Source organism: Meleagris gallopavo, chromosome 10, assembly GCF_000146605.3.
Source record: "Meleagris gallopavo isolate NT-WF06-2002-E0010 breed Aviagen turkey brand Nicholas breeding stock chromosome 10, Turkey_5.1, whole genome shotgun sequence".
NCBI lineage: Eukaryota > Metazoa > Chordata > Aves > Galliformes > Phasianidae > Meleagris > Meleagris gallopavo.
Genome location: NC_015020.2, coordinates 12,911,728 through 12,934,567, shown reverse-complemented (window position 1 = coordinate 12,934,567; position 22,840 = coordinate 12,911,728). Strand labels below are relative to the sequence as shown.

General features: G+C 44.5%; 1 protein-coding gene across 2 annotated transcripts in view; it reads right to left on the bottom strand.

The window, feature by feature from the left end:
• LOC104912353 overlaps positions 1-22,840 on the bottom strand; it is a 60,590-nt gene that overhangs the window by 11,657 nt on the left and 26,093 nt on the right. For both annotated transcript variants that reach the window (XR_004160782.1, XM_010715798.3), the window contains exon 3: positions 21,146-21,269. Coding sequence is in view for 1 of the 2 variants with exons in the window: in XM_010715798.3 (XP_010714100.1) it covers positions 21,146-21,269 (124 nt within the window). In the remaining variant the exon portion in view is untranslated. The remainder of the gene's footprint in view (positions 1-21,145; positions 21,270-22,840) is intronic.

Sequence of the window (22,840 nt, the reverse complement as noted above, 5' to 3'; positions counted from 1 at the left end):
ATCAGAAATTTTCCCTCTGTTTACACAGTCTGGTTTCAAACAATCACTTCAAAAATACCTTGAAACTCCTCTGTAGCATCGATTTTAATTTTGAAACCTTTTGCTGTAGGGAAAACAAGGAAGATGAAACTTGCTGTGGGACTGGAGAAGGGGGTAGTATTGGTCTCCCATTAAAGCTTGCCACAGGCAGAAGTAGCACTGAATTGCTTCTTCAATTTCTCGTTCTCCACCTTAAAGCAGGTGTTGTGAGCTCTAGAGCTCACCAAAAGCCTTCAAAAAAGACCTGTCCAAATTTGCCAGGGCTGCTGGGTTTTGAGAGAAGCTGCAAATAAGCACAGAGGGAATATTCAAAACATACCTTATGTTTCCATGCTGTGACAACTACCTACGCTGGAAAAAAGTTTGTAGAACTGATGCAAATATAGATACAAATTGCCTTACCAACCAGAGGGGAAGCATGCAAAATGTAAAAGCATCCTTCACTGATGCCTAAAGGTACAGAAAGGTGGGAGAGACCAGCAAGGTGATGATAAAACAACCGGGGAGAAGCAGCAGCCAACTTTGCCTCAAGAGGCTGCTGTTCTCCAAAAGCAGCCTACAGAACAGCAGGTTCTGTCATTAAAAAGTTGGGGTTCACCTCCCTCACCCCTAAAGCCCTAAGGCAGACGAGCCCACAAGGCTGAAATTTAAAGCAAGCTTTTACATTTTTGAACCTCTTATATAAAAACTAACAACTTAAAACCTATGCACATCCCCAGCTGGTAATTCCTTAAATTACCACCAGCGAATGGGCTTCTGCTCCTTCTTGCAGTTGTCAGAAATGTCACCCTCCTACAGTTCTGATTTTGAAACCCATGATGCTAAGCAGCTTTGCCGTCCCATGGATTTAAAAATTAGCATTCTTGATAAGTGAAGCGACACAGAAAGACGAGTACTCATTTTTTTCTATGCGAATTTTTGAAAACGATCATTCATAATATATGCAAATAATAGAGCACAGATGCCTTCTGATGCGGATGCTTTGTAAGCACAAAGTAGCAGTGGTGTTATAAATCATCATGTATTAATGCTCTCTGCAGGAGGCACTTATAAGGAAAGGAAAAATGGATCTTGCTTGCACTAGGGACAGACTGATGGGCTGATTGATGGATATTGCTATAGTCAGTTGGTGATTTCTTCACAGCAATATACATTAGAGAACGCACACCCAAGTCATTCTTATTGAAATCTTATGCAGGCAGTTCAGGAGGGAAGGAAGACAGGCTGCTTATGCACTTGAAAAACGAAGTTCTCCCTTCAGCTTGGGAGCACGGTGGGCAGGGAGAGGCAATATTAATGCTCTTTTCCCCAAAAGCGGGCAGGTGGAGATGTATAAAAGCTTGCCTGAGGCTGCAGCGCTTGTTAAACCACAAGATGCAATAAACATCCGCTTTTCCAACTCCCGGATCAATGTCATACGTACCAAACAACAAGGCTCACCTCTGCATTTGTCCTTTAGAAGTTATTTCTGTCATTTTCCCCACAAAAATGCCAAGCAGTAATAACTTCTCAATCCTACTCAATGCCACAGGACAGCACAAGCGAGCCAGCTTTAAAGCAACCTTCCCAGGTACCTAAAAACGTCAGTTCTAGACACAAAAGGTGCTGTTTTCTGCATTAAATCATTCTAAAAGCCTATCTGTAAGGAATATCATATTGTTTGGAGAAGCAGTAGTACAACTTAACAGCCTCTACGCACGCTGTAATCTGGTTCAAGAGCAATGTGGACAGATAAGGGCGAGCAATCCATTTTGCGTTATGGAATCCCCATGGAAGGACGCATAACTATTCTGTGACACAGACAACTTTCCAGCTTAAGCCACATAAGCAAAGCAGGCTGTACCACCACGACAAGCTACGAGCAGCTGAGCAGATTCACTGTGCAGGCGAGCCCCACTGGAGCAGGGCAGAGCAACCAGGAGGCCCCTTCTGTAGGAGTGATGGGCACCCAGGTCTCCGAGCCAGCCTCTTCTGCTGCTGAAAGCAAAGCATGCAAGCCCACACGTGCACGTTACCATCTACTCTTTAATCATTCAGATTGCTTAATGATGTGATTTTAGCACAACCAGGGATTCTCAGCACTCACAACAAGCTGAAGATGACAACCTCTACGTGCCACCGTGCTGATGTTTACACTGGTAAAATACGATGTTGTGTTCCAGAGTACATTCTTCAAAACCCAGCTGAGCTCACAGACATTAACCCCGTGGGAGCTCAGGGGTAGCAGGACTTCCCAAATGCTACCTGCTGGAGCAGTAGGGAACAGAGGGGCAGCAGGAGCTGGGCCCACTGACAGCCTGTGAGGATAAACGGGGACGGGAAGGCAAAAAATGAAGGTGAGCAGCACAACAAACCTTGAAGTTCTCTAGCACGTAATAACACAGGCAAGAGCTCTCTTGTGTAAGTGACATTTTAAATAATGTCACGAAGCTATTTCCACACTTAATTTTGAGAGGGGGTTGGAGGCAAGCAGGTCAGCAACCAAAATGAAAATTTAAATAGAACGGTGAGGTCCTAGCCTCTATCAAGCTCTTCCATGCCCAGGTAGCCACCCCCAGGCAAACCACCCCTGGCTGCTCACATCTCGTCTTTATAGCAACTGAGCAGCAGTCCCTACCCCTATAAAGCTACCTGCTAAGGAGCTGAACTGTAAACTGCTTTTAAGGCACATCTTAACAAGAGGATGCTTGAGAGTAGTAGGAAGAACAGGAGACAAACCATTAATCAAAGCTGAGTGAGTGAGATCCATTCTCACAGCCACGTCACCAGGATGTCTAGCACTAGGTAAGAGAAGAAACTTGGATCTACCTAGAGCTGAGACAGCAGGCACTGAAGGAACCATCACACAGCCTCAAATGATCTTAAACAAAATAACAACGGTTAAATTAAATAATAACAGTAATTGAAGGCTAAGCAAATTATTGTGATTTTGCTTGTTGGGCATATCAACCGAAGAAGCCAGTTCCCAAAGTCAGACCGAGCAACACGGAAGCTTTGCCACGCTAAGTCAAAGCATCCTTTGCCCTCTTTGCCATGGAAAAGCGCTCTGCCTTTGTTAGAAAACAGCCACCCAAGAAGCAGCAATCAGGAGTTCTGACACAGCTCTCTCTGCTAGGGAGACTGCTGCATTTTCAGAACTTCACTGATGAGGCAACTGTGGGGCTGTGAGCTGTTCCTCCCCTCCACTTGCCTTTCCATCCCAACTTAATTACATTTTTGTCCCCAGTCCAAGTTAGGTAGTTTCAGTATAGCCAAGGGATTTAGCTAAGTTATACTGCTAGTACTACGGTAGTTTGTAAGCATCTATTAATGACTACTCTAAAAGCATTAAGCTAATTTAATCCCAAATTAGGGTGAAGACATTATTTACAAAGTCATGCACTCCATAGTGCTTTTCCAAACTGTGACCACATGTCTTATGTAAACCAAAGACTTCTATTAAAGTATGAATACATCCAGCTGTATACTTAACATACATTGTGTAAAGATTACATAGTATCTGTTGCTGGTCTTCAAGTGATGATTTTTTTTTCCCAAGAATGTGTTTACAAAGAACACCTTCAAATATTCTCTCTCTCCGACCAGAAAAGTGGGTGTTCAAAAGGAAGAACAGACTCAAAATGTTTCGATAACATGGAACAAACAAACAAACAAAAGAACAAATATACTGAAAAATTAATAAAAGACCCCCCACCAAAATACATGTTTCCAGATTTGCCAAAGATCGATATGGAAGCAATATTGCTCAGCAATGTTGTACAAATGGCAGCTTGAAATGGATTGAGTTTTAGGCACTTCAGATGGGGATTTCTGAGCTAGCGTATTAGCTAGAAACATTTAGCACTTTAAGACTGAAAGAAAAATTAAGAAGAAACACACCCAAGAGATACCAAATGGTCAGGAATGGATGACAACAAGAAAGAGATCAAGAAGTAAGAGATCAAGAAGTACGGCTTGATCCTCATCCACTGAGACCAGTAATATCCCCTGCTTCACAAACCTGAAGATCCAGCCCAAACACTTGAGAGCTTCCATTTTTAAAGCAGCATGAAAGAGAGATGGGGAGTAGTTTTTGAACCCTGATACCAGGAGAACTGTAATTGCCACTGCATTACAGCACTTCTCTGTATTGGAGAAAGGTAAAAACAACTACAAATACTTGCTGTGAAAGCAAACAAACAGGCAAATTAAAAAAAACCTCCAACAGCATGGCTTCTTCCTTCCTTATGTCCATCAGACTTGCATCTCTGTGGTTGTCTAAGAAAAATCAACCTTCCCAAGCAATGAAGACTCAGCTGTAGCTCTGCTGGCTGTACTTCCATGACTAGCAGGTATTGCAAAGGAGGAGGAAATAATCTAAAAAGAATAACTGCCAAGGAAAACACACGGCAGGCAGACCATGAGCTGAAGCACCCACTTCTCCCTGTCTTGTCTCCTGTTTTTGACAATTTGTAGGAAGTCAGCATCTCGAAGTGGAGACAAGGAGGCAGGAAAAAGGAAGCCTTGCAGTAAACTGCCCCCTGGGCTGCTGTCTGGATAGCAAAGCACTTCCCCACCAATGCAGCAGTCATGGATGGAAAATGAAAACAACTTTTCTTGCTCACTGTGCAGGCCAAATGCTTTGAGTGCTTATTTTGCCCAAATTCAGAAACAAACGCGAGTGACAATAATGCAGGCAGTTTTGTTGGAATACTAGCTTCATTCGTGCTGCTCTGCACTCTTACTTGCTGACCTACTGCTTGGGCAGACTTCAACAAGAGCAGGGAAACAGCTAGGAGACCTTTTTCTCACCAAGATTACAAACTCACTGTAGGGCATCTCCAACAAACAAAAAGCCAATACACGATCCCCACCTGACCATACAACTTTTTCAACTCCTGCTGGGATCATGCAGGAATTGCCACACCACCCCAATGGCTTGCAGATTGCTTCCCCTCTTCCTGCAAGCTTTAGTGCATGGTAATGCTAGCTCTGTGTAGCACTCCCACAAGAAGTTCAACTTGCTTGTTTTCAGAACAAACGAAATACCAGTGATTCTTGCAGAGCAGGGTTGAGGTTGCTGTGCCAATAGGGAACTCTACTCCACCCTGAGGTCACCGCTTGCTCCTTTTGTATGGTGAGAAACCACAGTCTTACCAACATTGTCAGGTGGGAGGTGAACTCTTCTTGATTGGCACAGACAGAAAAAAAAAGTCTAATTCACAGCAAGCTGCACCTCCAGCACCAGGAAACAAGACAGAAAACCACCAGCCAGAAATTGTCAGTGTCCAGTAGCCTGAAAGCATGCAGTTGCACTTACCAGGTATGCAGCAAAGAAGCTGGAGCATTCTGGAGAATGAGTGGTTATGGCCAGCTATATGGCTTCCTACCCTGCCTATGAATCACACAGCCTCCCTCCCTCTTGGTGGAACTCAGTTCCACCTGTGTTTATAAGAATACTGTCTTAATCTCTATGCAAGCATCAAAATAACGCAAGTGCCAAAGCCTAAGGTCTTTCCAAACATTAAAGATAAGCATAAGAAAGGCAGTACATGGAGTTTGATTGTAATCCTTAATCTGTTTCCAAATTAGGGACCAAATTTAGTGGCGAAAGAAGGGAACACAACAAGAGACAGTACAGATTAGCAAATTTTTTATGAGGATGTACCAACACCAAGTCCTCCATCTTATGGACACAGGCTTAATTTCCAGCTGACTGTACCTTAAAGAGTCTTCTTGAACACCCTAACAAAAGCTTTCCCTAGAGAATGCATCTGACTTTTCAGAGTGACCTCATGACTTAACAGGGCACGGCTTTGGGAACATGAATGCTGTAAAACGCTGGCACTGGAATCATGCTGTATTTTGCAGCATTTGGCATTATTCCTGCAGCCAATTATTCCTGGAATCAAGCAAGTGGGTAGACAATTACAGCCTCCACTCTAGAAAAAGGACCTAGTCTTCACAGACAGAGTGCAACCGAGCTGAAAATCTGACTGAAGCATACTCTAAAACGGATCAGAACCAGCAGGAAAACGAACACAAGAGTATCTTCAATCTCCTCTTTCCTATGCCAGACTGGAACGCCCGTGGTTGGCAACACTTGAAGGGTGCCCAGAGGTCTACTCCAGGCAAATGCACCATGGAGCTGTTTCACTTCTCTGGCAGGCATCCACGTCAAACATTGCCCTCCTCAGACCCTGCTGAGCTCGCTGCAGGTGCAGGAGGAGAAAAATGCAATGTTGTGTGGCATAACAATAGATCCACTGCGTAAGGAGCAGCACTGTTCAGCTATGTAAGGAAACTCTATGTAGGCTCGACACAGCTATTTGTAAATGCCATTATCTGCTCAGATAATCAGCTATTACAGAAGTCCACAACCCGGATTTTACAGCTGGGTTTACCATGACAATTCCAGCACCATTTCCCATTAAATTCATATATTGGAAGTCCGCTGAACATTTAACTTTTGGAAACGATATTGCTGATACTGTATGCAGAAACTATAGTTGCATTGTCTGCTTGCTGATTACTTGTGCAGATCTCCTTCTCTCTCACTCAAATACATAGAAAATTAAGTGGAATGGGATCATTAGGTCTCCGTTCTGCCATTGGCCCATCTTCAAATCCCACCATTATTAGCTCTCCTAAAAAACATTTGTGCTGCTTGATACCAATTAGTCAGGAAATCTGGATAAAAGATAAAAGGAAGTATTCCCTTTGTGGAGAATTAAAGCTTTGAAAAGGTACCTACCTCTACAGGCTAGAAAATGGATCCGTCTCTTGATGCCAACAAACCATTTACTAACACCATCCGCTCACTGTATTCTCCTGCATCACATAATTTTCTGACTTATGTACTCTACAGCAGGTCAAGCCTCGATGTACCAGAATGCCCCTTCCTCCCACCTACCTACAAATGAAGCTGGTTTGTTCCCATGGACTCTAAAGAGCCATGACAGATCTCTCTGAAAGAAGTCACCTTAAGCATTCATCAGAATTACGCATCTTTCCCCCTCCCACATTTTAGAGACAGACAGTGCAAGAGCACCCTCAGAGTACCACATAAAACCAGGCACAACACGAAGAATCTGAAGCGCTCCTACTCACATCTGCCTTCAAGAGATCGCCAGTAATTTCAATTCCATATCATAGAATCATCACAGAGTGGCCCAGTTGAAAAGGACATCATCTAGTTTCCACCCCATCTGCTGTGGGCAGGGTGGCCAACCACCAGACCAGGCTGCCCTGAGCCAAAGATTGAAAACTCTAAAGGGTACATCCTGGCAACCAGCCTGGGATCACCTAAATTAAACCCGAAAGGGCCCAGGACTGCGTTGCCATGAGTCCTTCTAAAGTTTGCTGAAAGCTCGATTTGGGAAGAAACGCGTTTGCCCCAAAAAGGCTAACGCAGAAGGTTTTCATTTTCTGATCATGTAATTCAAAAGCAGCTGCTGCACAACTTCATTGGCTCAGGCTAACAAAAACAGTCCCTCCGAGTCAGCAAATTAGTATTCTCCCTGGTCTACAGGAGAGAAGGAAAGGAAGGACTTCATAATCAGTACCTATTAAAAGCTGTTTCCAAGGCAGAAAAAAATTAACTGTGAAGTTTCCATTCTTGGTTTTGGTAGGTATCACTTACTGCTTATGCAGTCTCTGAAAAATATCTTAACTAGATCCAAAGGCATAAAAATAAAGTGCTTTCCAGCTTGCTATAATTTAACATCTTAAGACAAAGACTGTTAGAAAAGCACACAGCACTACTGTACAGAAAACAAATCCTCTTGTATTTATGAGCAGCCTGTAGGATTGCTTGAACTGCTTTGATTTCCCAGTGCTCACTGGAGGACAGGAAACAAGGTTGGCAATATCACATGCTGGAGACATCACACAGTGCCAGCAGCAGGTAAACCCTGAGAGATCTTCCCACAGCTGCCCATCAAGAAGGATGTCTGGCCTCATCCAGAGACCTGACATCATACAACTGCATGCATGTAGTGATGTACGGGAGGTAAGGAAAGCCTTTCAGGGAGAGGGAGAGACAGTCAACCCAACAACGTAAGGAGCAGTAAGCCACGTTCTGAACTTTGGAAGCCACCACACAAACTTCCTTCTCGTCTGTGTGAGGGTTGAATACTAACACATCTCAATTCCACGCCAGCCAGCAGAGAAGTACCAGTAATCCATTTTCTCCCTGTCAACTACTTAAACGCATGCAGATATGCCTTCAAAAAACACTATGTATGAAACTGAAATGGAAAAGGTGGATACAGATAAGCAGCGAGGAAAAGCTCAGAACCCTTGAAGTTTCTAGTTACATTCAAGCTAGTCACTTCAAACTTCCAGCACAACACCTATGTGCCCCATCCTGCCTGACTGGACAGCTGCAGCAGCCCCGTCCCCATCTGCACGGTGATGTCAGCAAGGATCTCACCTGCGAGCTGCATTCCGCCGCAATCCTCCTCCCTCCACCATGGTCCCACCACCGCACCAAGCAGAAAGTCAGCACAGCCTCTGCATGCTTCCCTCCTGCTCTGTTTTCTCTGCCGCAGACGGTTTGGAATGCAGAAAAGCCAGAGCTGAAGCCCGTGGAGCACGAGCAGTTCTATTCAGCTCCTTGGCTCTGGTGCAACAATAGCTGCCCTTGGTGGCTCGCCTCCCCTCGCACGCAGCCACGGGATGGGGAGACGCTTCATTTTCCCTGTCCCGGGGGTGGCTGGGGGAGCCAGAGCCAGCGCCAGCACTTGGGGTGGAGTGGGAGGGGGTGTGGGCAGGAGGAGACGGCTCTGAAGCAAAAACACGCCCGATGCTGAGAAAACTCAGGGGTTTGGAGCAGCTGACTCCAAGTCTAAAAGCAGCAGCAGGGAAACTTAAGAGGCTGGTAGCATTGAAAGCCGTTCCCGACTGCAAGAAGTCAAGATGAAAACACGGCTTTGTCAGCTGAACGAGTAGCTGTGACTCCAAATGTGCCTCACCAAACCCCAACTTTGCTTGCAGACACTGCCCCACTTCAACCATTCTACAGCCAGAAGTATGCAGTACTAACAAAGCCCCGAGATGCACTGAAAAAAGAAAGACGACAAACTTTTCTTTTCTCTGCATCCTGAGCTGCCTTTGTTGTTGTTGTTTCTGCTAATTCCTACTGTGATTTACGACTCTGGTTGAGTCTGTTGGTTAAGCTGGAAATGGTTAAGCTTTTTCAGAGCTCTTTCCTTGTTTATTTTACGAGGGCCAAGAGCTGAACTTCCAGGTGTAATGTTGCTCCTGAGAAAAACACAAAAGCTGCTCTTAAAGATGCAGAAGCAGAAACTTGGACATTTTGCTCACTGCCGCCGTCATAATGTCGCCTACATTGAAAAACCCCTGCTGAGAGCAGTGTGTCAAGTGGGATCAGTGTAAAAGCCCAGGGCTGGATTCCCAGCAGATCCCACCTGCCAGGCGGGGACCGGAGCAGGCAAGCACGCATGCAGGAGGAATGCAAAGCTGCCCAGCCTGTTGCTGAACTGGCTAAAACTGCTTGTGAAGAGCCGAGACCAGCAGCTTTCAGTGTGCTGGGTGCAGGCAGGAGAGCGATTTGAACTGCTTTACTCCAACTTTGTATCGTGGCATTCAGTGCTCCTTCTCCTCCAGTGCCACCCACCTGGGTACTTCCTTAGGGAACGTCGTTGTTGCAGCCATTCCCTGGAAGAAACAGCACCGTCGGTCACGCTACCCTTAGCCAAAGCTCACGTGAGAAATCTGCATGTAGGGCACAGCACAGACCTTGAAAAAGAGACTTCTGAAGGCCTACTTAAACAACTCTGACTGCTAACTAAAGAATAGAAACTAATTGCTCCCTTGCTCTCTAAAACAAACTGCTGAACCGTAGCGTAAAGATAAGCACTAGAATGGAACTGCAACTCAAAATCCAAAGGAAACCAAAAAAGGACCTCCCAAACCTGTCAGTGACAGCAGTACAGCAACATAAACAGTCAGATCCGTTTGACCAGCTGCTTAGAAATGTCCAGTTGCTGGAACTGGGAGGGCAAAACAGTCTCATGACCTCAGCTGATTGAGATTCAGGCAAAAACCAGTAACCGCTTGTGAACGATTGCAATCTCCTCTCCCTCACCAAAAAAACCCAACAAATACTGCAGTAATTATATAGAACATGTCATTCCACAGCGTTTTTTTTTTTTTTTTTTTTTTTTTTTTTTACCAACTACATTCACAGCACCACAGAAAAGCATCTCTGCTGAGGGTGGAGCAACATCAGACAATTCGTGTATACCACAAAGCATGATAGAAGAGATGGAAAAATTAAGGGCTGGTATGCTGCAGTTGGGTCTGTGTGACTCTTCAAAGGGTTCTAACGCTTTCATGGGGAAAAAAAAAAAGGAAAAAACCCAAAGCTACTAACTAATACTTTGAAGTACTCCAGAAATTACTCAGTTTCAGGTATTTGAAATGCAATTTTGGAAGTCTAGGACTAGACGTTACTTCCAGAAGACTGCAACCTTCATCTTGTCACTCCAGATTCTCAATCTTATTTTCTCCTTGTCTTGTTGAGTAGCTGGGTGCCTAGGTCAGCCCACCACGCCCTACATAAGCAATGCAAGGAATACAACACCTCTTCCAAAACTCACAGTCTTTACAACCTAACAGAAAGCATCACTGCAGTCCTTCCCACCCAGTCCTGGGCAGAATGGTTAATGCCTCACCCTCATGGTCCAAGGAAGACCAGAGCACTAACTCAATGGTGAGCCCCTACAGACCAGCCTCTAGATGCTTCCTTTGGGTTTTCCCAGCCTTTAGACTGGCAACTCCCACCACTCAGCCCATGGGAAGTCCTCTCCAGTGCCTGCCACAGTCAGTGGGTAATGAAGTTGGCTGAAAAAGGAAAGCACTCATTACTTGCATCATGCTGATACCCTGGGGTCAGCAAAGTTGGTGATCGCTGCTATAGACTTTCTTGCTATACACCAACAAAAAGTGGGGAAAGTCCATCTGTGAAGAGGAGCTCAGTGACTCAGTTCTTCAGTGATCTCACTGGTCAGACCCTTACCAAAACAACATGTAGCTCTCTTGGCAAAGAAGAGGTTGCTAGTCAAGCAAACCACTGCAGTTGAAATGGAAAGACAAAGAAAACTCGTGAAAACAAAACAAAAACACAACAGAAAAAGAAAGCATCAGTTCTTTGCTGGATAATACACAAGATAAAGCAATCTCAACCATACATCAGGAATTATTAGCTTGTAGCCAGAAGCACTTACTGGACACCGAGTTGAATCTTAATGGGCACTAATCACCACTAGAACTTACAGTCCTCTCCATCTCCAGGGCTTCTTCAGGGAATCGGGGATTTGCCTGCGACACAGAGGTGCCTGCTAGAAGAGCTGATGATGAACTCCAGTAGAGTTCAACAGCCCACTTTTCCTTTGTGGCTTTATTATTTTTTTCTTTTAAGTGAATTATCCCTCTGTCATGCTGCTGAAACATTTTTGTCTCTTTTGAAGATAAAATCACAGTTCTAATTCTTTTCTTCTTCTGCTATGGTAGAGCACTCAATTACAAAAGGAGCAGCAGGTTAGTAAAATATCCAGTATACACCTGAATAAGTCTCATTTAATAACTAAGCCACCATACGTATTATGCACTTTTTTTTTGGTGTAGCTATAATAGCAGTTTGCCCACAGGAGATATGTCACTGCCCCACTGAAGTGTAAATATCACAGGATGGCACAGGAAGCGCTATAAAATTTGCTTTTTTAATTTATTTTTTAAAAGCTTGACTTGCATGCTTCCCAGAGGCACTGTGCAGATTAATTAGCTCATCTTCATAGGCCATTTTCAAGATATAAAGTGCTATGTAAGTAAGTACAATTACTGCCTGATGGAAAACAAATCTCCTGAGGCCCTACATGGAAAAACTCAATATACAAGGGCTGCCTCAAAAGTAATTTTATTGTTGGCTTGCGATGGAGGAGGAGGACGTTGGTGGGATGGTGGTAGAGGCTGAACCTTCCCACCAATATTCCATTCCTTTTTGTTGCTGTGAGACAGATGATGACAGAGGGTCATCTGTATCTGTAGTAGCTTCCATGGAAAGAAATTGGAGGCATTACTTCTGGAGCAACCTATGTATAACTGACAATAGATTTCTTGCCTCACTGTAGCTTTCTTAGCCAAGTTCTGCATTCCCAGCCAGAACTAATTATTTGGAAGAAAATCTCCTAAATGGATCAGAAGCACAGAAGGAGACCTGCCATGGGCCACAACAGCAATCCTTACCTTCATAAAGCAGAGCAAAACAAAAATATAAGGATTCAGTTTTTAGCACACCAGAGAGAAGATGCAGGACAGCTCATTGATTACTATGGTGCATTTCCAGCCAACACTACCTGTCCATTTTGGTTTGTCACGACAATCTCCAAAATACAGCTGTGTACAGAGCACATGCTGAGAAGAGGGGGAGGTACAGGAAAAGGAAAGACAGGTTCAGGCTTCCCAGAAACAACACACGACCATGGGAAATAAAACTCAAGTGGCAGTCCCATGTTCCAAGACTCATTAAGATAAAAAACATGATGCTTTTAATAGTCTGCCGAGCACACTTACTGAAACCTGTGAACAACCTGGTCTAGTGAGAGGAGTCCCAAACCTATAGCAGGGGGTTGGAACTAGATCATCTTGAAGATCCCTTCCAACCCAAACCACTCTATGATCCTATAAGAACAATATGAACGTGAACATATGCACGATTTCACTGCATGAAATCGAACCCATTCACTGATTGGTAGCAAAGCAGGGAGACGGGAGCGTGCACACATGTGTGCAGCGGAGAGAATTTAGTATATTTAATTTCATACCAACTTGAAGCGAGATGCACTTAATCTGGTATCATAAATATTTGCATTGGCATCTATCAGTTCATGCTAAAGCAATAAACCGGTCAGCAACAAGTACTGGAACTAGGAGTCTGAAACAGATTTAATTACATCAACCTCTTCTTTTTTTTTAATTTAGCTCAACGTTCAAATTAACTGCAGAGAAGCCTTCAGATAACGAAATTCAGGCTGTAGAAGATAGGTTAATTTTCCATTAAGTGTTAAGTTGGTTGTTACTGAAGGAAAAAAGCAGCATATACACGGTTGGGTGGAGTGTAATTACTTTTTGCCACAAGATCAAACAGCTATAAAAGAAAGCCTACAACATTTAACAATGCATTCGGGAAGTTCATGCACGACTTAAGGTAGATTTCCCTAAAGAATTTCATAAATACCTTTTTCTTTTTTCTTTTTTTTTTATTAGATGTGAAAGCTAAGGAAAACGATAGCTTCCTTTCTACTGAACTGGGGTTGAATTAGAACATAGGCAACACATCTGCCAAATGGCCCAAGAGCTAACATATATATATATATATGCTCACATAACAAAACCTTCAAGTCTTCTAAAGCAATTTGTTGAGAAGGCTGGAAGCAGCAGAAGATGCAGAACAACGTTTCCAAGAAAAAACCCTAGCGGAGCACGTGGCCATACGAGAGAGTTCAGACTGTGTGTTCATACCCCTGTTAATTTCTGCTCTAAAAAGGTTTAAGATCTAAAGAGATAACATTTGCTTCATGACGAAACTTGGCTCTCGGCGCAGACAATCTGCGGCCAAGGGAATAAAGTTTCAGCAGCGTTCAGAACAAAACAAAATCCTCTGGTTTTGCTTGGGTTAGACAAGAAGGAAAAGACAGCAGCTTGGCAATTTTCTGTATACAAATAACTGCAATTACCCAGAGGGAATGTCACTGAGACACAGGCATCCCCAGAGTCTGTTTTAATTTCAAGCAGGGCTTTCTCAATTCCTCCCATCCTTCCAAAGCAGGCGAATCGCACTGCGCATAGTCCAAATTTCAGGTTACTTTGGGGCTTTTCCCAAAGTTTTCTAACCAATTTTTGTGGATGCTGAAGGTAGCAGGACACGTGTCATGCAATAGGTGCTTCTCTGTGTAGCTCTCTGATAATTTAACAATATTCAGAGGCAGCTGTATTTTACAGGAGACTTCCACAAACATAGCAGGAAGCTGTGATGAACAACACAAGTACAGAGCAGTGCTTGCTGTGTTGCTCCCAGTCATCTTCCAGCTGCTGGGTGCCTTTCAAAGTAGAATTTTGATACAAAAGACTTGCAGGTAAGAGAAAAAAACAAAAGCAGCAACACAGAGGATACTCATTTAAAAGATACATCTGATCCTTTGGATTCCCAGGTCTATGTAAAGGAGGATGTGAATCTCTCTCATGTATGTTTGTGCACCTATATACAAACGTGCCCATGCAAGCCCAAATCAGGCAAATCCAAAGAGCTGCAAACAAATGAAGTCAACACATCTGTATCCATCTTCCTGCCACAACCACTCCCTTCCCCCAGAGTCCCTACTCTGCATCCCGAGAGTTGACAGAAGATGGGTATTTTGCACATTGCAACACAGTGAAAGAGCAGACAGCGCTGTGGGGAAAATTCTTTCATCAAAACACGTCACAAATCTGTAAGGCTGAGATACTGGGAGCTGTTAACTGCATTTCTCCAACCTCCCTATCTAACAGATATGCTTTACAGGCAAGGCTGAGTGATGGAAGAGAGCCCTCTTTCCAGCATAGCTTTGTTAGAAGTTGCAGGAAAGGTATTATTTCAAAATCCTGCATATTTCTTAAATCTTTCCTGAACACGAAAGGTTTGGTGCATTGCAGATTTTTTTCATTGACCAGGTCACAAACAATCTCTCTTCTTCCAAAGCAGACCGTCTCCCCCCTTCCCTCCCAAGCAGTCACCCTTTTCAGGCATTCATCCCACACCTCTGCGCACCAGGACTGTAATTACATGGTGCGCACGGAATAAGTCTTATTTATCCTTTCATCACAAAGTACTCATTCCAACTGGAATATGCAGAAAGCAAGGCTCAGCTTTGATTTAGCTGCAAACAACCTTACGTCTTAGAAGCGGCAGTTACTGAAATAACCCCAGAAATCTTTTCAGCTAACGCCTGTTTTCTCCTGCCAAGTTTTTACCTGAAGGAAGAGCATGGGCTGTTTGCTTTCTCGGTGCAATCATCCCACGTAGGAGGGCTCAGCAGCAGCTTGCAGAACTACCATGAGAGGCACGTGGCAGGCAGCAAGGAAGCTAGATGTGACTGAACCCATCTGCTGTTGCTCACTCCATCTCCAGGTCTCTGGACATAATCACCTTTTACAACGGCACCGAGGCAGCATTTCTGCACAGCTTACCGGTCACCTGATAGCTATGCAGCATGGATCCAGAGCCAAAACAGATTGGTGCTTCGTTTTTATCGCTTCTGCCCTTGTTTGCCTGATCAGAGGATTTTCTGAACTCAGCAGAATTGATACTGAAAAAATGAGCTTGAGTAAGTGCAGTGAGGGTGATCACTGAGATAAAATCCATCAACTGCTCAACCTAAATCCAAAGATCAAGAAGTTAAATGCTATTTTTGAACCTCAAAATTTCATCTTTGCTAAATTTCAAAACTGTACGTGTAGTGCATCACAGTGCAGCAAGGAGGCGACTGCTATATTTACCATGTGCATGTAAATATCTCTATGTTTTTATATCTACATAAAGCCTTTCTATACATGCAAAGCATTTATACGATCAAGGAAGTCTGTGTCTAAAGGCATGCCATAGGAAAGAAGGGGACAGACTCTTCAGCAGGGTCTGTTCTGACAGGACAAGGGGAAATTGCTTCAAACTAAAGGAGAGGAGATGTAGATTAGATATAAGGAAAAAGGTTTTTATGAACAGGGCAGTGAGGCATTGGCACAGGTTGAACAGACAGGTGTGGGTGCCTTGTCCCTGCAGAGAGTCAAAATCAGGTTAGATGAGGCTCTGAGCACTGATGGAGCTGTTCAGCGCAGGGAGTTGGACCAGATGGCCTTTCATGGTCCCTTTCAGATCAAACAACTCTATGATATGGTTCTAAGTCAGGGTGCCCAATTTCCTAGCTATTTGCATTTTACTGCTGATCTCCCAAGTGGGGCACATTGCAACACATCAAAAGCACTCTAGTCTTGCTCCCTATATATTTTTGACATGCTGGACTGCCTCCAGGTTCTTAACACTCTTCTTAAGCTGGCAGGCCTGAAACTGGCCTCAGTATTCCCAGTATGTCAGTAGTGCTGAGGTCAGGAAATCAGCACAACTGATCTTCTATTGTCATGTTCCTGGTTGCAAAGACAATCTCTACAGCGATGCTCAGAGAATAGCAACTCTGGAGGGCACAGATACACTCAAGCAGGAAGAGCAGATGCTGACAGTAGGCTGGAAAGGATGAGGGTAGGAGCTGCAGAGCAGTGACAGGAATCAGCTATTAAACAACACAGATAGAGCTGAGGCACTGAAAGCCTTCTGGTTCTCTGACAAATGAAGGTGCATCCACAGCCCAAAAGTTTGGAAGATGAGCCAGGGCACGATGCAAGGGGAGCAGACACTGGGTATACAGTGCTGCCTGTATAGAATCTCCTACAAGGCACACACAGCTTGCCTACCCAGACCATCCTCAGCCTTGGTGACAACTCTACCTCCCTCCAGCCAAGAAATTCCAGAAAAAACACACTTTGAACTGGTGTTTCCAGACACTCGTCAGCAACAAAACTAGCTGAAGGAGTCCCTGCCTCCTCTCCTCTCACATTTGGCTGCACGTTGCTCTTGCAGAACCATTCCCCAAGTCATGCTGGCACGGTCATCTACAAGGCAGGGCAGTGACTTGGATTAAAAAAATAGCTGCAGAAATAAATGACTGCACAGTGCAGGAAGACGAACTTACTCACTGGCACGGGGTAGGGAGATGGAAAAAGTTTAAATCAGTGTTGCTGCCAAGTGAAGTGTCGGTCAGACCACTGCTCCTCTATGCCAGAGCTCCTCGTCTATACTCCAAGTTAATTTTGTTTACAGCAATTAGATGAGTGAAGGCAAGAACCAGCACACTAGCATTTAACACGTATGGAGGGTACAAGCTGTATTTTCCCATGTTTTTAGACCCAGTGACTGGAGAGAAAACAAAAATTCTCAGCACTGGTGACTCATGGGGAGGACAGAAGAAGGATGTGCACAGAGCATCGTTGTCTTTGACCTGTTTTCATTCAGCACTCACAGTCTTTTATCAAAAACCTTCACGTGAGATGTAACTGAGAAAGCACAGGGTTAACTTGCTTCAACAAGTGAAAGTCTTCATTTTCTTCTCAGATGACTCTGTCTCCAAATATGAACAGAAAATCCATTTGCATCAACATTAGCTCTCTACATCATTAGCCCTCTGCAATCCATTTGCATCAACATCGGCATCAGAGAATCTCAAAAAACTCTCCCCCATGACACTCCCCCCTAATAATTTTAAAATAATTAAAAACATCCATTTCCTCACTTGCAATCCCCTCCTGCTATTTCCACACACACAGGCAAAAAATCCCTTCCTCGTGCCACAAAGATGGGCCCAGATGCCAGAATCAAACTTTCACTACGTATTCTCTTTAACAGCTCTCATTTAGTATGAGCAGGTGGTGAGAAGGAAGCAGAGCAAGAAGGAAGCACACTATTTTGGGTAAGGAAGCGATAACTGTGCTACTACTCTATTAAATAGCATGAATGGTGGAAATCTGAATCATGCTTTTACTGTATGAATGGTTAATTTCAATCCACTATTATAAACAGTGATCCTCTCCCTCTGCATCTCAAGACTGCAATCTCCCTGACAAAAAACCATACACCTGTTGAAAAAAAGCAGGATCTGAATCAGACGTGGTGGCAAGCACAACGGATGCATTCACTTGAATTTTGAGTTAACCCTTCCTCCAACACTCAGGTTCTGGTCTCTAGGGCCCATAACACACTTCATATAAAAAAATGAGCCCACTGAAAGCAATGCTCGAAAGAAAAAGGAAAGAGGCTGTCAGGCTGGAGTCTGGGATAAATTACAGCTCCATTTTTAGCTTCCCTGAATGGAAGCACTTCTGACAATAAGAGCTGCCAAGACAAAAACCCTAGCAAGAAAATGAGATAGTTAAGAGTGTGCCTATTCACCCTCAGATAGGTATTACTGCAATGACAGAGATTACTTACCAAGAAAATTTCATGGCATACATTTAAGAGGGCTGGATTACACAGCTGTGTGTACAACGTCCCTTCCAGACAAGAGTTAAGAGTTTCAACACTGGAAACAATCTCTCTGCTTCCTGCGAGCAGAGGGCAAGCTCTTATGCTAGCAGGCAGTGAGCATCCTCCAGAGCTGCAGTTTTTCAAATGATCTTGCAAGTTTTTGCTGTTGAAACAAGTCACCTTCTATCTTGTGTGTAATCTGTGTGCCCGTCCCTCTGGCTCTCGTGCAGGAGTGACTACAGTGGTGGCCTGCACAGAAGGGATGGCTCAGCTGCTCCTCCAGCAGCTGCTGAACCATCACAAATTACAGCTTACTGCATTGAAGTATGTAGAAATTGGTGCCTATCTTAGTATGCAGGACTGCAAACCGTGATGGGTCAGCAGCTGCCACACAAACAGCTGAGCCAACCCTGCAGCAAGGGTAGCAATGAAAGAGATGGCAAGAATGACTCCAGCAGCCCTTGGGTAAGGCACACTTGACTTAGTGTTGACCTCTGGTGAGTTACACATCTCTTGCTTCAACCTCTCTGCTGTAACGTGGGTAGTTCCTCTCCCACACACTTCCTAAGAATGGTGCTGCAAGGATGCGTGCACATGGCTATAAAAGAATGTTGCACATATTTGCTGTTAATTAAGCACTGCCACTCACTGTTCCAACTGCTCCATTAAAAAAAAAAAAGAAAAAAAATCGATTGATCTGATAATGATGCTCTTCATGTTTTATAAAGGTGCTACAGATGATGTATTTTATATTCTTTACCTGATTATTATTATTTTTTTTAATGGCAAGAGAGGCACAGGAACCTTACGGGGAGAAACAAAACAAATGTCATTGCTATGTGTTAACCTCTGCATTAGTGCCAGCCCCTAGAAACTCATCTACAGGTAACAGTTCCTGATATCACTATAAGATGCACAGCTTGCTCTTGCCATGTCATGCACATGCCTTCCTAGGACACGCGAGATATTCTTATCAGCTCTGCTTAGCATTTTCTCTACTAGGTATTTTATCAGCCTCTGCTGTGCTTCCAGGTTTTGGTGTTCATATCAAAGCTAATTTAGCCCTGTAGTCATCTGTACTGGCGATACATCCTGGCTGCCACTATCCCCTTCTTACTCTATAAAGATGTCCAGTGGTTTCCCACACTGGTCTGCCCTCTGCCTCCACACCTTGACACAAAGCTACTCCCACTGCTCTCCCTACTAACCCACATTCTTTATTAGCAAGGCGTAATCATGGAATGAGGCACTTGTAACCAGGATGTGAAGACAAGGGAACCTCACTTAGGGTGCTGCTATCAGATTATGCATAGCCATCCCTCCCACTTACTCCCATCCCTTCTCACAGATAGGACATCGCTGCATTTTTCTCCAGCTCATGCCTTTCTTCCTCCCCACCCACTGCACGTCCTCTTCCTTTAGTTACACGCTTTGTTGATGTTTCCATTTGCTAATGTTCTCATATGGAGAAGATGATGTGGATATGGGTCTCCCTTGTGCTTTTAATAGATTCCTGCCAGGCATTCACTGAATAGCAGACTACAAGATGCAGCACGCATCTAAAGCAGTCACAAAATACTCTGTAATGCACGCGCCCAAACAGCACAGCCACCTATTCCCTACAGCATCTGAAGAAAAATGAAGGTTGAGAGGTTACATGTTAAAATGTCACACTTGAATTTCAACCTATTCAGATGCTCAGTGAAGCCTGTAAATTCTCCATATTGTTTGCACATGGTATAGAAAAAGTAAGCACTGGAATCCCCTGGATTTTAGAGTTCTGTCTAACTTGCAAAGCTGTAAACAAAGTTTGTTGCCTATCACAGCTGTGCTAGATGTGATTCCCTGCCATCCCACCACCACACACCTGGAGCAGGTACTTTGCCTGGAGCACAATGTAAATGTGCTTAATACTGCTTTTACTTCCAAACAAGAATGAATATTTGTTCATAAGACAAAACAAGATGATCATTTTGCACTGCATTTGAAATGCCACAAACAAATCCAATGGGAGTTATGTTTACCTCTCTCATTCCCAAGTATTTTGCAATTTCCCTTCCTAAATCACTGACCTGCCTCTTTCTTCTCAGACTCCTAATCCATGAGTCAAACAAAACAAACAAAACAAAAAACATCCCTATCTTCCTCCCCCAGATAAGGAAGGGTTAGGTAGTGCTACAAGCAAGTTTGAACAAACAAGTGCTACACTTGCAATCTGTTAATTAACTATTCAGAAGAGTGAGATTCTATGTTTAGCTTCACAGTAGTTTCTCTTCTAATGACTTGAGTGTCATTAGAAAATGATACTTAGAAAATAAAATTCTTTGGCATAAAACACACGAGCCTATGAAATGAAAAATACCTTACTTGCTCTTCACCTCTGATAACAATGTAATCAGAGCTGGTTTACTGTTTAGAGGTGTACAGTAGTTTTTGTTAGAGCTCCCTCTCTCTCAGGATTGATATTTCAGAGATGAACTAAAGAAGGATTGCTCCCAGCTTCTATCAGTAACTCACAGCTTATGCCTGGGCAATTTTTTGCACAAATGGGGAATGAAAAGAAGAATACCTTTGTGTGTGGCTACTGCCTCCCCTAATCAGTGCCTTGGAAAGAGCTGCAGCGACGCTTAATGCAGCCAGATATGGTCTGGAATAAGGAAGGGAGAAAAACCCTGGACTGGACTTGGGAAGCTTACGTCACAGCAAAAACACCTTCAAGCTACCAGCAGAAGTCGTATTCCTATCGCACTGCCCCAGCACTATCAGTACCCTCACACACGCAGTTACAAGCCTCCACGTGTCCCACAGCAGCCCAGCTTCTCCAGCACCCCGCACAGCCTCAGTGACATTAACCCTGCTGTGCAAACCCCTTTGCAGGCAGGCAGGCACAGACAGCATCTGGCTGCAAGGTGCCGACCTCCGCGGGCTGCTGCACAGAGATGCTGCCTGGGAAGCACGTGGCTAGAAATTAAAACCCATCTGCTGCGGTTCACTTACCCAGCTTGGAGGCCCCATCTGGTGGGTACTCTGGGAACTGGCCCTCGGAGGGCACGCTCACTGTGCGGCGCAGGCAGCGGCCTTTGGTGGCATCCTGAGGCTCCTGCAACCCCTCGGTGGGCACCTGAAGGAAAAAATGCAGACAGCTGTTAGCCTGCAACCCCGCTGAGAGCATCACTTTTCAACCAGAGTATTAGCAAACAAAAAAAGAGCATCTTCTGGAACGGCATCTGGAATGGCAGAACGGTTTGGGTTGGAAGGGACCTTGAAGCTCACCGAGCTCCAGCTCCCTGCTGCAGGCAGGGCTGCCACCCACATCAGATTTGTACTGAAGGCTGTAAAAGATGCATGAGACGCTGCACTATTTTAGAAGCTACGCTGCCTCTCGCAAACTGGTTCTGGCATTTCCTGACTTTCATGCACTTAGCATTAAAAATGACCTTAAGAGAATGCTGTTTGTCACTACAGCCAGTCTATTTGTCTCCTTCAAACAGTGCTCATTTTTAAAGACACGTTTCCCAAATCCCCAGCGGTTAACTCTGCTACGGCCATTCTCTTTGTTGGCACATATTTACAGCAGCTCCTTTGCTAAACGATCTGAGGTCAGAGTAATTTTGGTAAGTTTATGCTACGCTCATTCAATGAAGGTCACAGGTTAGATTTTCAGGTTACATCTGGAGACACCACTTGGTGCTTCTCCGTTTGGCACGCTCTCTGTTCTTCAGAGGACGTTTTTGGAGGGATGCAGCATGCCCTAGAAGCACTGAGGTGCTGCACCTTGCTCAGGGAACCCATGCTATGCCCACACCTATGCAGCTCCTGTGGGGTAGATTTCTCCACCATCTGACTTCTAGCTGAGGAATTCATGCAGTCCCTTTTCTTTTAAGTGCCCTCCTTCAGTACCTTTGTTCTCTTTCTGGCACAGGATGACTGAAACATTCTTTTAATCCAGTGAGGTGAAGGGCTGGCTTGAAGCACCCTGCTAGCAATGTGTAAGAAGAGTGACAGTGGCCGGTAGAATAGCCTGGGGCAGGGACAGCTTACTGCCAGGGTCAAGGAGGAGGTTGGTGGCTCAGTCCACGGGGTCTTTTGCGTCCTTGGGAAAAGCAAACAGGCCACAGCACACTGCAGCCAGTGCCAAAAGCAAACCGACCGCTGCATACCAGAGATAGGATTTATCTTCAGAGAGAACCTGAGCCATTAGCAGGAAGAGTGTCTGAGGGTTGAGGTCCTGCCCCTAAGCCACAGCACCTTCTTGTACTCACCATCTGGAACAGGAAAAGGTGGCTGGGTTGCACACCAAAGGAGGGCTATTGGTGCAGTAACACTCATATGATGCAGAACACTCCTCACCAGAGAAAGACTGCTTTTGTTACAGTGCCTTTAGAAACACTTGATACTATTATTTCACTAGGGAATTCTGCAAGCTGCATCAGGAGCAATTCTGCACCAGGACCGAGGGGAACCACTATGCATTACAAAGTCAGGGCTCGATCAGCACATCAGGCTGCCAGCAGGTTTTTGTGCAGCTTTGTTGCCCTGCTCTTTGACCTGCTGAGCCTTCAGCAATCCTGAATGGCCCAGCCCTGCTCTGGCTTGCTGACAATCCTGACAACCCTGACCATGTTTCACAGGTCATTTCCAAAATGTAACAAGGGCAGGTTCACAGCTCAGGCTTTCATCTCTCAAACAGCA